General features: G+C 42.5%; 2 protein-coding genes across 2 annotated transcripts; one reads left to right on the top strand and one right to left on the bottom strand.

The window, feature by feature from the left end:
- Nucleotides 1-586: 586 nt before the first annotated feature.
- hmgn6 (high mobility group nucleosome binding domain 6) lies at nucleotides 587-3,843 on the bottom strand. Its single transcript, XM_083981010.1, has 6 exons — nucleotides 3,705-3,843; nucleotides 2,715-2,741; nucleotides 2,500-2,529; nucleotides 1,798-1,845; nucleotides 1,577-1,696; nucleotides 587-1,480 (listed from the first exon to the last, which is right to left on the bottom strand). The coding sequence occupies exons 1-6, from the start codon at nucleotides 3,717-3,719 to the stop codon at nucleotides 1,433-1,435; spliced, it is 288 nt and encodes a 95-aa protein (XP_083837136.1). The 5' UTR covers nucleotides 3,720-3,843; the 3' UTR covers nucleotides 587-1,432.
- A 975-nt stretch (nucleotides 3,844-4,818) lies between these two features.
- On the top strand, nucleotides 4,819-15,289 carry sh3bgrl (SH3 domain binding glutamate-rich protein like). The gene is made up of 4 exons (XM_083980098.1): nucleotides 4,819-5,075; nucleotides 11,868-12,053; nucleotides 13,897-13,977; nucleotides 14,368-15,289. The coding sequence occupies exons 1-4, from the start codon at nucleotides 5,031-5,033 to the stop codon at nucleotides 14,401-14,403; spliced, it is 348 nt and encodes a 115-aa protein (XP_083836224.1). The 5' UTR covers nucleotides 4,819-5,030; the 3' UTR covers nucleotides 14,404-15,289.
- The last annotated feature ends 233 nt before the right edge of the window (nucleotides 15,290-15,522 follow it).

Below are 15,522 nucleotides of genomic sequence, written 5' to 3'. Positions count from 1 at the left end.
CCTGGCCCTGTAGCAACACAGCTGTGGAATAAATCACACTGCTTTAAAGATACAAAATCAAAATTGAAACTCCCAGTTAACAATTACTGACGTAAGTTTGGAGGAGCCTGCTTCTGTAATGTGGTACCAAACTGTATCTGCCAATAGGACTTGGGAAATAAATGCTACATTTCTCTAGAGTGATATCACATTACAGATGTGTTTTATTTAGTCAGAGGTCACAGCTCTAATCTGAATCCTGTTGTACAAGTCCCACTTCTACCTAGGTGAATACAATCATGCACATGACATGTCTGATTGTACTGTACTTCCCTTTGTACAAATTAACACTTAAAAACTCTTGTGTGGTAAATAATGAAGACGGTATACAAGCCTGGTTGCGTACAGGTTTGAAGGTAAAGGTAAAGGTACATTTTTATTTCAACATGATCCATTGTTGCAATGGAAAAGTTTTAAAGCTGCACACTCAGAGCTGTTGACTGTGGCTGTGGGCATATGCTCAGCAAGGCTAGAATTTCACTGTGGTGATAATATAGATGCTTCAACTTTCATCACGCATCTTGAAGAAACAAACTCGAGACGCAGATTCGAGGAAAATTCCCAGGACTTCTTTTTATTAAGAGAATTTCAGAACATAAGAGAGGGACCAGACACCTGCATTTGTCAGAGAAGGTTTCCAAATTCAATCGTTTTAAAAAAACCAGAGTGTTTAGAAAAGCTGACATGACAGCGTGGATGGAGCAGGAGCTGTTTTACACGCAGGGTCGTCTTGGAGACGGGTCGGAGGCAATCACTGTTCCCGGAATGTTTCACATGTTCGTCTTCCTCTTTCTTATGGACAACACTCTTCAATACGCTTTTTTTTAAAACACGATTTCAATGAAAGAAAATAAAAACAAGACCATGAGACAGAAGCAAAGGGAACTCACTGCACATTTAGAGGTCTAAAAGAATCACCCACATTAACATGGCTGAACCGTTAATAAAACATGGATAAAGGCTGAACTGTAGGGGGAAGGAGGTCTAATCTGTGGAGGAAGAAGAGGGGAGGAGGGGGAAGATCTGGGGAAGGGCGGAAAAACACAGGAATACACAACTCACAACATAGCCAATCCGGCAGGGACGCACTTTCTACACCAAACAAGCCTTCAACAATCATGAAATGCCATTTAAAAAAGATTTTAGTGTGTTCATCTTGCTTGCAGACACTTGATATGACCACTGCAAATCTGCAAGGCGCTCCATAATCAGCTTTGCTTTTTGTGCTAAAAATCTGTACGGATACTTATAAAATCATTGATAAAAATATTCCTCTGTTAACAATACGCCTTGGAGGGAAACCATGTGAGAGACTTGGGGGGGCTGGCTGGCTGGCTGGCTGGGGGTTCAGGGGGGAGGGACTGTAGAGGAGGAGGAAGCTTGGGCAGTGGTGCTACTCGGACTTGGCCTCCTCCTTGGCCTCCTCTGGGGCTGCCTCCACCTGTGGGACGGAGAAGACAGGCCAAGGTCAAAACTTTTCCTTCTGTACATCTGGAGGCTTTTATAGCCTACTTGAGAACTTTTTTTGTCCACTCACCTCGTTGGTCTTGGCCTCTCCGTTCTCAGAGTGGTTTTCCTCGTTTGCCTCTGCCTCTGCGTTCTCCTTTGCCTTCTTGGTCTTCTTGTCCTCCTTCTTGTCATTCACAGCCTTTTCTTTCTGCAGAGGCATCGGGAGAAGCCGTTAGTGGTCTGGACATTCACATACAACCCATGTCTTGTGACGCAAGTTCACTGAGAGTCGTGGCTTGTATCCCTTACCTTTGCTGCCTTCTTGACCTTTGGTTCCGGCTTGGGTGGGGCCGGTTTCTACAAAAGGAAGAGGGAAAGAGATGAAGGCGCTTTCTAATATGGATGAGAAAGAATCAAGATTTTAAATGTTCCTCAAAAATAAACCTCTTTCAATAAAGAGACTCTCGGAGGCTTTATAACCGTAACATGACAATCCTTTAATCGTCCAATACAGGACCTTAGCCAATACAAAGATACAAGAAGTAATAACTCTAAGAGCCTCTATTATGCCAGCTACTGGTATTTAGTTAAAACTACAAGCAGATACATGTGCAGATGCTTTTAGTGACCAGTCCTGCAGTTTTATCTCTGTAACACTTACAAATAAAGTTTTAATTGTGTAATAATTGATCTTATCACCTCTTAGGTATTTCTGACTACTTTATTACTGCCTAATGCACTACATGAATATTCATTTGTGATTCTTAAGCTTGGTGATGTAAAAAAAAACAGATTTTGAAACTTTGTATTGCAAGGAATCAAGCTAAAGTGTTTCTGAAGTGAAAAAGTATTCCTATACTTATTTTTACCTCACTTACAGCACTGTTTAGCTTAATTAACCTAGTTTAATGTGTGTAATCACTTTTAAGAATACCAGCATGTTGTACATGTTAATTAACTACATCTGTTAATGTAAACTAGTTTTGTGACATTGTATGCGTGTCTTCTTACCGCTGATAACCGAGCTGATCTCCTCTGGGGCTGAAACAAAACAAAGGCTGTTATCAGGGGGGGGTTGTTTTGATTGAGACAGTATTCAGTCAACACACTTGTATTCAACACCAAGGTACTTTCTTTAAGACGATGAACACACACGTGCCACACACTCTTTAAAAGTGACTTTTTATCACGTATGTGAGGTGTTGCTTGATGTGTCTGCAGCTTACCTCCTCCTTTTCTCCTGCTTCTGTTCCCTGTGCACAAAACACACACACAGAAAGGGGTTAAAATACAAAAAATATAATAACACTGTTATTTACAGTTTATATTGTGTTTATACAAACAGGAAACAGCTGCTAAATGCCTCAGGTGCATATTACTGATGATTATAGGCCTGCTGAAAAAACTTTTTTGTTTCATGTGAAAACAAAAAAATATTTCAAATTCAGCTAAATTTAATGGATTAGAGCCCAGGAATGTGGAGGTAATGCATGATTTCAGTTATGGGCTGTGAGAGCTGAGCCATGCGGGCCTCTGGAACCATATTTTGGGGGCCCAGGCCCTGCTTTTCCCTTTCATTCCCCTGTCTCTTTCTCTCATTCAATGCATGAAGCTCAGATTTGAAAGCTGGCGCGGGAGTCTTTGAGAAGGGGGAGGGACCTGCTAAGGCTCGTGCGCGCCACCAGGCGGCACAGCTACGCCATCGCAGCCATTTGGGACTATGAACAAAGAGAGAAAATATATAATTTTATCGAAACGCGAAGGCGAATGTTTGTTTTTGCGGTCAAAATGCAAAGTAAAGGCACTAAAGCATTTTCTGGCGGCACTTTTGGCCGGTTTGGTGGCGAAATGGCGATAAGTGAAGCGTTTGTTCTCGGTAGGTCGGCGACGAAGGTGGACAAGAGCTGCAAAGCATGGCTGCTGCTTGTGCTTTAACTGCATGGAGACCGAAAGAGACTTCTGACTGCCCAAAGGACAGCGGCTCTCACAGTAAAACGCGTTTTATAGGCCGTATCCGAGCAGGAAAATATTCATTCAAACACATAAAAAATGTAGATTATATCTAGAAAATAGGCAAAAATTACCAGCGAGAAATAACGGATATACATTGCGTTATAATTAAGTAATGTCTCAGAGGGATGTCTTCATAATCGTTTGCATTGCATTATAAACTGATATCCCTCTCAAACTATTTTTATTATTTTGAGAATACGTACCTTTCTCTTGGGCATGTTGATCTCTTGGAGGTTTTCTTACAAATACAACTAAAAACTGTTTTTCTTAGTGGGTTCAGTGCATGTGAAGACGAGTGTCTCCCTTATGCTCGGCAGTGTAGTAAACACACTGGAACAGAGAGGCGAGTGGTTGAATGGGGGGAGGGGTGCGGCTAAAGGCATGATTGATAGGCTCTCGGCCAATCAGGTGACGCCATTCGGGGCTGCAGAACACTTGGAATTTTGGAGCCGGTGATGTTCTGGGATCTGCGCGAATGGCTTCTTGCGGGGAGAGATGGGAGGAAGCCTGCAAGAATGAAAGGATTGCATTCGAGGACATATTGCCTTCATGCGAGTGTGATGATTTGCCTTGAGACCGAGAGGCCGCGGGGGCTAACCTGTATGCACCGTTACACAGGCCCCGGCGGCGGGCAACATGCCCCGGTGTAAAGCCATGCATCCACGCTGGCTCGTCTAAAAGCCAGAGCTCACATCTGCAGCAGCCAGCGAGGAAACATTTCTACATAAAATCACTTAGTGCTTCAGTCCAATATGGCGCCCACTCCTCTCCGACACATTTTTTTTGTTTGTCAGTCGGCTTTCCTAAATTCGGTTCAGGGGAAAAGCCTTGCGTCGTCTGCCCCAGACGCCTGCAGGGGGCCCACAAAGCCCGTCTAATCAATGTGGCTGCTAAAGACGGCGCTTCCAGAGGCTGTGCTGTTACACAAAAGCACACACAGAAGTGTTCAATTAAAAACCAGAGCAGATTCTTATACCTTGTTGACTCTTTACAACACAAACCGTACCTGCGTTATTTTTTGTTTTGTTTTTTTACTGCAACGCCTGCAGCGGTGCATGTGTGCAACGTTTACACAACAATAGCACATGCCTTTCTTGCAGACAATGGGGTCGGAGCTGGAATTCAGACAATATAGCTGCTGCCCTCAGTGTGTTGCCTTGCCATCATCATCATCATGGGCCTATTGCCGTGCGTGCGTGTACGTGTCTCCGAGTGTGTGCTCTTGCTCTACAGAGAGTGGAAGAGAGAGAGGGAAAGAGAGAGAGAGCGAGTAGAAGGGGCGGGGAGGCAGAGTAGAGGCGGAGGAGGAATGCCAAGCTCCATCCAGTGCTGAGAACCGGAGCATTTGCGCAGATAGTCTACGCTGCCTGCCACAGACACACACAGCATATCAGCCTGGGAAGTTTGTTGTTGTTGGTATTGTTGTTGTTTTTGTCTCGCTGCCCGAGCAATCCGCCTGCACGCTGTCTGCAAGGAGCAGGGAGACCAGCCGCACGCTTTTTACCGGACTCAGCATCAGGGATTTAACAATGGTGATCAAAGTGTACATAGCATCGTCCTCTGGATCCACTTCGGTAAGGGACAAAAGAATGGCATGGCTTTGTATAACAGAGTTTTTTTTTCAGCCGGGGTTAGTCTGCAAGGTCCTTCTTGTTAGGCAGGAGAGACGAGGCTGAACTTTTATTGAACTCACTAACTGATGTCCATCCGGCTGTCATCCTCCCAGTGTGGAGTGGTCTGACTCATCAGTAAGCATGCAGCTCTGCCCTCCTCAAGACTTTGGACACAGATGAAGTCTGTCAAAGTCTTTCCTCTCTCTCTCTCTGGCCTTATTTAAACTTTGTCACGGATGCAGATGCAGAGAGGAAGTTTGAGGTGGGTAACAGAGAAGTCTAGCACCCACTTGTGTCTCGGTTGCTTCCTAGTGACAGTTGAGTGCGCGGAACCAGGCAGGGAAAAAAAGGAAAGGCATGTAGCGAAAATCAATAAACGTATCCAAATTACCCACTCTGTTACCTGGTGCCAGGAAAGACAGCTTGTGTACCTCAGTGTTTATTTCAATGTGCTGCAGCCTGGAGGATCTTCAGCTTCATTCTTCTTTTTGCCAGTTTCTTCCAGAGTGGGGAGGAATGATGGTGATGCAATTCTCCAGGGCCCCCTTTCAGATATGCAGCTGCAGGCCAGGACTACTTAGGCACTGTTTAGGACATGTTAGAGGTCTGAACCAGCTTAGATGCATGCTAAACTAAAGTAGGAGTCCACTAAAACCTTGAATTCTGTCTTTGATATCTTATTTCTGCAGTTAGATTTACTTTTCCCAAAGCTATTGCACAACACTTGATATCATCTGTGACGTTAAGTATTTTTAGCATCCAAGCATATGTCTGTCATAGTTAGGTTTGTTGCAAAAAATGTTCAGTGGTGCAAATTTGAAAGGCAATTCAAGTAGCCCAGGCTTTATCAAAATCCTAACAAAAAGACACGTCTAAAAGTGTGTAGATCACCTTTTGGATAATTTACCCTCATTAACTCACAGTGGTAATGATCCAACACAGTGCCTCTTTTCAGCTCTGAATTGCTTTATTGCTCGTACAGAGAAGTGACATTTGCACAGACTCTGCCCCAGCAGTCATAGGACAAGAGCTTCCTATGAAGTCAGAGCAGTTCGAGTTTAGAGCAGGTGATGCCATCACTGTGCTGTAGCCTCTATGTGGAAATGCATTACCTCTTATTGATCTGTCTTTAGTGGAGGCTGCCAGAATTAGGGGGAGAGGTTGTGTTCTCCTAAATACTGCATAGACACACTTATACTCACAATATCACTTTCATTCAGCATCCTTTTTTTTTTTTTTTTTAGAGTTGGTTGATCAGCATCAGTGTACTGACTAAAGTGAGCTGCCACGAACACATCCTGTCTGTTTCATCTGGTAACTTTTTTGTCTGGAAAATGCTGTCACACTATAGAGTTTGTAGGACTCACTTCTATGTCTGGTTTGGACCGTTTTTATTTATAGGAAGTCTCTTCATCAGACAGTGAGTACATGTTTGTGAAATAGCCTGCATTTGCTGATCGACTGAATGACAAATAGTGGTTGAAACTCTGGCCTCACTGAGCTTGCAGTTCGATTGCATCAGTGACTACACACAGCAATCTGATTTGCATTCCACTATCCAGCAGTGTCTGCTGCTACATTAATCAGTCCAATCTAGTTAAGCATGTGAACGGGGCACCAGCCAGAGCAGGGAGGCAAGTAGGAGTCTATCAAAACCAACATTTAGAGCTCATGCCCCACTTAGGAAATGACTCCAGGTCAGTGAGGGAGACAGTGTGAAGTGTTAGCCAGAGGGATGCATCAGATTCAGCAGCTGACGAGTTATAACAGTCAGCATTATTCAGACAGTTATAAGAGTTAAGTTCTGGTTTGTGTTCAAGCACTTAAATAGCGTATGGTGCTTATTGATTTTATGCAGAATGTGATCCACATAAGTGTAGAGTGTTATCAGAAATCATGTGATGTGGCAACAAGACACAAACCTATCAAGATTAGCCTATTTTTTCTAAGGTCTAATGGGAAAAAGTCCTCCATTTCTAACTTGAGACAACAATGGTGGATTCACAGAATATGTGCAATTAATCCACAAAGCACAGTTGAGAGAAGCACAGTATGCTAATAGACACTGAAGAAGTTGGGGAAGGTGATTGTTCCTCAGTATCTATCTACCATCTGCAGGTATGGTGAAAAGATACGTTTGGGTGTGTTTTCCCTTTCCTCTATATTACACTCACCACAGTCCAATATAATAGTCGTATTACATGACATCGGAAAACGTAACAACCCACAGTCTCGCGTATTATCATTGTGTGGAATTAGCACTTTTGTGAAAGAAAAACAGAAAAACAACAGAACATTCGCCAAGAGAGACAGACTATAGCTACATCTAGTGAGGCCCAGTGAGCCTGAGCAAAGCACTGTTTGCCGCTTACTCTCTCCTGACCCTTGACCTGTGCTAATCCACTGTGGAGGGTGGTATACCAGCAAACTGAATGAGGGCTGACGTCATCGTATTTCCACAGAGTAATGAGAAGCAGAGTGTTTGAGTCACCTGAAGAAATGGTGTTTTGACTTGTGGCAATTCTCTAGAGACACTTCTAGTGTTACCGTCAGTGGCTTTTGTAAAGATTAGGTCATACTGTGTACACACATCCTTGTGAAGACCTTGCTCACATCTTTGCAAGAATAGCAAATTCGTTTTTCAGTTGGTTACATTGAGGCCAAATTTGAATTTCAAACCTGGAAATGCTTTATACACATGCAAATACACACACACACAGAAGACACATGCACACACACAAACTGCAGCCATATCAAGTGGTCCAAAAGAAACCACTCCTTTAAGAGGAGCACATTTACTGCCTGCAACCATATTGTTTCCTCATTGCCACAATAAACATGCTAAAAACAGCAATAACTTTCACACTGAACATTCCCAGTGAGATTATGTGCGTGTCTGTGCTATCTGTCTATGCCTAATCTTTAAGATTTCTAACTCAGAATGTCAGATTTACTCAACTTTGTCCTCGGTTGGTTTGACATTTCTTTTGTGTAGGTCAGTGAGTTGTGAGTTGGCAGTGAATCAGTTATTTGATATAACAGGTCTTTTTTGGGGAGGGGGGTTGTGTTGTTTCACCTTTAGGCAGCAGTGAGGGAACCCAGCCAGAACAGCAGTGTAAGGCTCTTTTGTAATAATGTTGTAATGCTGACTGAGCTCAGGATTGGGTGGAGGCTACTGTTGCTGCTGAAATTCCAGTAAGTGACTGTTTTCAGCACAAATCAGACTAGATCTAATCAAGACAAAAACCTTTATCCCTTACCAACACACAGGGCTGTGACTGATTCATGTTTCCTTTAGTCCAGAGAAAGGAGAGTGGATTGTTCTGCCTGCAAATGTTGGACTAGAGAGGTCATTTAGTCTTAAAGTATCTGCTGTGAGGATTTTTAAAAAACAAATTCACCTTTAATTTTCATCTGGCTGAGTTGAACACAAACTGACCCCAGTCCCAAGTTAACATCATTGATTGAATCAGTCTCCATCATATTGATCCAAGCCTGTGTTGTGGATACAGTACATCCAATCAATGCCTTCCATTGTCTGGCAGCTGTTAATGCATTTTTTTCTGGGACTGATCAAGTCTGACTCTCATCTCATTGCTCTGCCACAACTCACATGATGATGACGATGGTTATCATGTAAACCAAAAGACATATGATTGTAGAATCCTTTTCTGCATTTGCCCTAGTCTTCTAGGTTCTTATCATCGATAATAATAATAATCTATTGCATTGTTGTTGGATTGTTGTCTAAAATAGAAACAATAGTAATTATTGAATGAATCTGAAACCTCAGAGCTCTGCAGATATTGTTTCAGGGACAACCACATGCACTTGTGCTTGTTTTAGACTGACTTACTTCTGTGAATCATCTAATGATATAGCAGTTCTTCCAAGGGTGTGCCCATGGGCAGGCTTGGGAATGAGAAAACACATTCATTGAGTGCCAAGTGCTGATAAAATTGGTATCAGTTAATAACAGATTTGTGCCAAGTAGTGTTTACCTCATGTAGTTTCTGTATCAGGGAACTGAAATCAGGAGGAAACATCTCAAATCACTTTAGTAAAATTCCACGGGAATGAAAGTTAACCTGGTAACCTTTCCACTTTACTAATTCATTACAGACAACTGAAGATGTACAGTCATGCTAGCAGCTGTGTCAGGGCTGTGCAGTGGTGCTTTGAGCTAACTGCAATGAGCACAGTGCACAGTGACAAAGCTAACATGCTGGTGTTTAGCAGGTGCCACATTTGCTGCTGCTATTGTAATCTTAGTTTAGCATTTAGCTAATTAACACTATACAAAAATACAACAGGCACTGATGGCAATGTAATTAGCTTTGCAGGTTTTTGAACGTAGCCTGTAATTCTGATTCAGATCTTGATCATTGATCTGATGGTGGCTATAAGACTAGTATGGAGATGACCAAAGTTATTACAATCCTGAATGGAGCACTACTGTCTGTAGTAATCCATATAATCATCCTCTTAGTGGTTCATAGGGGATCATCAAAGTCAGGAGGGTACATCATCTGGTAGCCATGAATGTCAGTACAGAATTTGGTGTGATTTACCCAGCGGATTTGAAGATATTTCACTTTCAGTGTGTAAAATATTACTGGGCAATCCAACATCCGTTGAGACAAAATGGAAAAAGTTGTGAATCGACAGGTGCGGCCTGGCTGAAAACACTGACTCACTACCTGGATCACGTGTCTACACCAGTCAGACAACGCAGGGACACTGTTCATCTGGTTTTGCATTATAGGTAAACTCAGTGTCAATATACATTTGCATACGCAGGGAAGCTGCGAGAAGGCATGGATAATGGAAATCAAATGCTCGTGTCAGTTGACTGTCTGCAGGCTTGACTCTGGTTGTGCTCTGTCTATAGGACAGACAGAGGAGTCATTTTTGTAGCATTCCAGACTGATAGATAAGGAGGGAATAATACAAGGCAACAAGAGAAGAGTAGTTGTTTGTGACCACACCCAAAAACCCAGGGACAATCTGGTTTCTTCCATGAAAACACAAACACAAATCACCAGGATTCCCACTGAAGACACCAGTGAGCAATACAAATTGCTGGAGGGGGCAAAGCTGAGAACTCTCACTGTGCAATTACAGTTAGTGGCAGATGGTATGTGGCCAGTTTGCCCTACAAATTAATTTTCCTTGGCAACAGCACAATACATGCTTGTTGGGGGAATGGTCAGCGTGCGCCAAAGTGGGGGAGAAAAGAGGAAAGCAGAGGAAGCGTAACGATCCCCATGATTAATTTGTCATTTTAGTAATTTAGGTTCAGGTTTGTCAAGTGAGAGGCAACGTGTGGAGCGAGTGCAAAAAGCAGGCTGTGCAGATTCTTCCCTCTGAGAGAGCATTGTCTGTGTGTGTGTTTGGAAAGACCGGGCGAGTCAAAGTGAGTCTGAGCTCATGGCGTTCCACTTGGCTGCTTTGTCCCAAGCAGGTGGAGGGAGAGAGAGCTGGTTTTTAGGACTTTGGCCTTGGGAGTGCAACGGCCATTAAATGATTCAAACTGTGCCACGGCTAATCTGCCGGCATTGTCAGCTCCCTCATTTCCATGCCTCGGTGTTGTTTCAGCAGATGGCTGTTAAATAATCCACCTGTCTGTCTCGTCTGCACACCATAAAGCAGGGTGGAGCCCCTGCATGCAGTTCTCTGGGATGAGGATATGAGGATGATGAAGCCATTATTAAATAACTGTAATATGTTTGAGCATGATGTTGGCTTAGTTTGATTTTAAGTGTGTGAATGTGTGTGTGTGTGCAGCAGAGGCTGGATGAGTGTGTCTCCTTGCAACAGGCCTTATTTGGCTCGTGTTTGACCAGTTACCTCCTCTCGAGTCCCAGAGGAGCTCTTGTTTCCGTCTGGCCTTGTAGGGCCATCCTCCCTCCTAAACACACCCACTGAGATCTCATTGGCCCACTCTTTGATACACTAAATCACACACACATCCATACAGTTTGAGAAAGAAGCAGGAATGACACATGTGTAGCATCCCCATCACATTGTCGTGTGTGACAGTGTTTGGAAAACCTTTTGATTATAGTGAAGGACACACCTAATGGTTCACTTTAAATGAGGTGAGATCCCGAAGGATGTCACCATGTTATTCTAGTAACACTTTCATTTGCCTTTGAGTTTCAGGGTTTTGTTCTTAGATGAAAGGTTTGCAGTTTTGCCTCCAGCAGCGTGGACTATTTTAGATATCACAAATGACACAAGTATTGTTGAATAGATTGCAGCGATGCAAAACAACAGCCTTTATATTTAGAATGGGGTCCCTGTCAGAAAGAATCCCATCTGCATAAAAGTCTCAGGGAGTGATAAAGACAACCACTCTCATGTGTGAACTGTCAACATGGTGCTTCTTTGTAGTAAATATGCTCACTTTATTATATGAAAATCATAGGTTTGGACATTCTGCTAAATTAAGTATGCTACTATGTGTCACAAATGATTTTGAAATTGTTCAATTTTCAGCAATAAAATGTCGTTTACTGATTAAATTAAAAGAATATGGTGAGAGTCCAGTTTTTGGAGTCGCTGTCTTGCAGATATAACACAGTCTGTCTTTGCTGCATTGCCTGAGTTCATCCTCTTTAATACTCTTGTACTGCATTCACCCTTCAGTAAGCGAGTGCGGTACACTGAGGCCTCTACGTTTCCTCATACGGTTGAAGTTATCACATGTCTAACTGACAACTTCCCCTGTCTCTTCACCCCCGCACGCAGATCAAGAAGCAGCAGCAGGATGTGATGGGCTTCCTGGCAGCCAATAAGATCGAGTTCGAGGAGTGTGACATCGCAGCCAATGAGGCCAACAGGAAGTGGATGAGAGAGAATATTCCGGATGAGTCCAGGCCGGCCACGGGGAACCCTCTGCCCCCACAGATATTTAATGAAAGCAAATATTGCGGGGTGAGAGTGAGACACACACACATACAGATGCTCAGATCACAGGTCACAGTCATCAAGGAAGTTAAGCTCATGTCCTCAGTGCGCAGGGAAGTTTGAATGCTGATTTTGATTTTAGTGTATTTCTGTTAAACCTGTTTAAATCAATCAAATCAATCAAATTTTATTTGTATAGCCCTTTACAATAGCCAGACGGTACCCAAAGTGCTTTACATCAAAGCAATAAAAGAATACATAAAAACACAAGAAAGTGCTACAGTGCTGCAAGAAAACACAAGAAAGTGCTAAAGTGCATACAGTAAAGTAAAAACAGTCAAAATAAGTACACCTAAGAGCAGGACTTCCCTAGTCAGAGTTAAATGCTAATCTAAAAAATAATTGTTTTTATTTCAACAGCATATGAATTAACTGTTTGATGTGTAAGTTGTTGCTCATAGTGATGACCAATAGAAAATTATCACCCAAGTCTGCAGTTCCCTCAGTTCTACAAAGTATCTCAGACTTTTTTCTTATTCAGCCAAAAACCTGTTCAGTGATCATTAGTGTTGTTGTTTAGCTCAATGGGTAGAGCAGGCGCCCCATGTGTAGAGGCTAGTCCTCTCTTCAGCCAGTCCTGGTTCAAATCCTGCATCGGGTGGCCCTTTGCTGCGTGTCATTCCCACTCTCTCTGCCTCTTTATTTCCTGTCTCTCTCAACTAACCCTTTCAATTAAAGGCAAAAAACCCAAAAAATATATAGGCTATGAAATTATAGGAATAAACATTGTTCAAAGATATATATCGATATTATGTTAAACATAAATATGATTGGCGTAGTTTAGGATAAAGACTGGACACAGAGAAACAGCCACACTGTGTCTGTCAAAAGGTAACAAAGTCTGCCTTAAGCTTACATTATACTGTATCCCATTAACTTAGCATTAATAAAAACAAACCACAATTTGTACCACTTAAAGCTAAAACTTGTTTTTTCACTTTGGTTTTGTGAAGATTAAACCATCACAATATAATGAGTAAATTAGTGAGTTTTATAAGTACTGTTTGGATTTTTTTTTTTTTTACCTTCAGAAAGACCAACAGCAGACTCGCTGGTTTCAGCTTAATGGACAAAAATGAGGCTGGTATTGATCTTCTCATCTAGTGCTCTGCAGAGTGTATTCCTGAAAATGTCAAAGTATTCCTATGTAACGTGTGTGGGGATGAAACTAACAGAGTTATCAGACAGTGTTTTTTGGCTGTTCAGGAATGGCATCCTCATGATGGCCCTGCATTACTCTACTTCTGCCAGTGTTAATCCCATTTGATAGACAGGACCCTTAGCCTGCGCTGAGGCGCTGAGGCATCATGCTGTGCAGCTAATGGATGGCTGGAAGTGAAGTTGCACATACAGAATGGGCCATATTTAAGGTCACAGACAAAGAGGACATCATTTCCCAGGATACTTGCAGCTGTAGGAAACCTTTTGTGTTTGTGTGTGTGTGTACTGGTATGTGAGTGTGGGAGAAAGTGGAGAGAAACAAAGGAATGAGAGGGAGTGAGGGATCAGGAGAGCGAGAGGCTGTAGACAGTTAAACAGTAAATGGGTGAATGTGTTAGTTTGTTTACACAGGGTTGCTTTCTCAGAGACAATACCCTCCCATCAGATTGACTACAGAGGCCTGTTCTTGGACAAATAACAGAACCTCCACTGTTTCTCATGGACGTGTTCAGATTGTTGCCCTCAGGCGCTGCTCCAAAGTTCGTCTCACATTATCATTCCTTTGGTGGCAGTCCAGATCCAGGCAAGCTGATCCGCCGATCGATCTACATCTAAACTTCTCCTTGCCATGTCTTTCCTCTTGTCTCAGAACTATGAGGCCTTCTTCGACGCCAGAGAGGACAATGCCGTCTATGCATTTCTGGGTCTGACCGCTCCCCCGGGCTCCAAGGTAAGCTTATGAACACAAACACTCGCTGATAACTGTCCTGACTTTGAACTGCATTCCTACAGCCTCACCATGTTTCCTGTAAAGCCAGCTTATGGGCCTAAATATATATTTATCTTCACAGTGTGATTTCCATACAGAAAATACACATATTACATAATACATCTGTTCATGATAATCTGACACCCAAGCAGGCCTCCTCTCCTCTTCCTCTACCTCCTGCACACTGGCGCCTCCTCTCTGTCACAACGGTAACTACAGGGAGGTGTGCCAGTTACCATAGAAACAGTGGGGTTTTCCTCTGAGCTGTGGCAGGAGATATATAAACCAGTATCCTCCATTTTAATTTAACACACTCTCTCCCTCTTGTTCTCCCCCTCTGTCTCTCTCCAGGAGGCCGAGGCTCTAGCGAAGAAAGCACAGCAGTAGCAGCTTTACACCGTTTCTACCTGAGACCTCAGGCTTAGAGCTAGACCCAGACCCTGGACCCAGACTGACCCTGGAAAATCCAGGATTATAAAAAAATAAAAAAGACGCAACATTTCACTTAGCTTATAAATATGTGGATGGTTTTGATTTTTCAATATGTTTTTTTATTACTCTGTGTTCAGCTGTGCCTTGTCAGCTGTAGCGAAGTGAGGTACTGAAGTAGGGAATTTTGGGTAACCTATCTGAAAACAGCTCTGCTTCCTCCAGTAACCACAGCCTGCTTAGCCAATGGCCCAATGACATGCCAATCAACCATACACATGAACGTGGAGCTCCCTGCTTGAGACCACATCACACAATAAAAAGTGCACACCTTGAAAATTGTTACATCGATTCATTGTTTGACCAACATACCAACATCCATCTTAACATCATGGATCATCAAACATTATAATTATTTATGTAACTCGACAGATTTAATCTGCATATGTCTTATCTGTTGAAGTCTGGAAAAATCCATTCAATTGTTGTGCTCCTGCCAGTCATGTTGTCGCCAAAACAGCAGCACCTTCTGTAGGAGTTGTCTAGGACAATCCCATTCTCTGTGATTTGTTTTACTTTATATTGTCTTAATGCTGTTTTAATAGCAAAACTTTTTCTACGAGATGATATATGTTTGCATAACACATGCCAAAATGTACAAGTATGCAAACACAGAGGGATGTGAAATTGATTTTCTTTTTTTTTCTTTTTTTTTGCTGTTTTGTTGTTTAATAAGGGAGTTGGTAGCTGTTTCATTTCGCTCGTTGCATCCTGTTTCACATTGTTTTGTAAATCCCTGTCTTACATAAGTTGATACCTTCCCTAAAATAAAATAGAAATAAAACTGCAAGTACGACTCTCAGTATTCTTTCCTGTTGGGAATAGTTCATAATTTTCCCTCCTCATAATGGCCTCTTTTGTATGTTCAATAAATACATCAAAGGTCACAAAATTGGACTGTTGTCGCCACAGCGGATAAAACATGATAGAGCAAAATCTACTTTCATTCATGATGAGAAAAGTTAAGCAAGGAGCCAGAAGTATTCCAGGAAAAATACTATGATGAATATTCTGCTG

This window comes from Trachurus trachurus (assembly GCF_905171665.1).
Source record: "Trachurus trachurus genome assembly, chromosome: 10".
NCBI lineage: Eukaryota > Metazoa > Chordata > Actinopteri > Carangiformes > Carangidae > Trachurus > Trachurus trachurus.
This window is presented reverse-complemented; position numbering and strand designations above follow the sequence as displayed.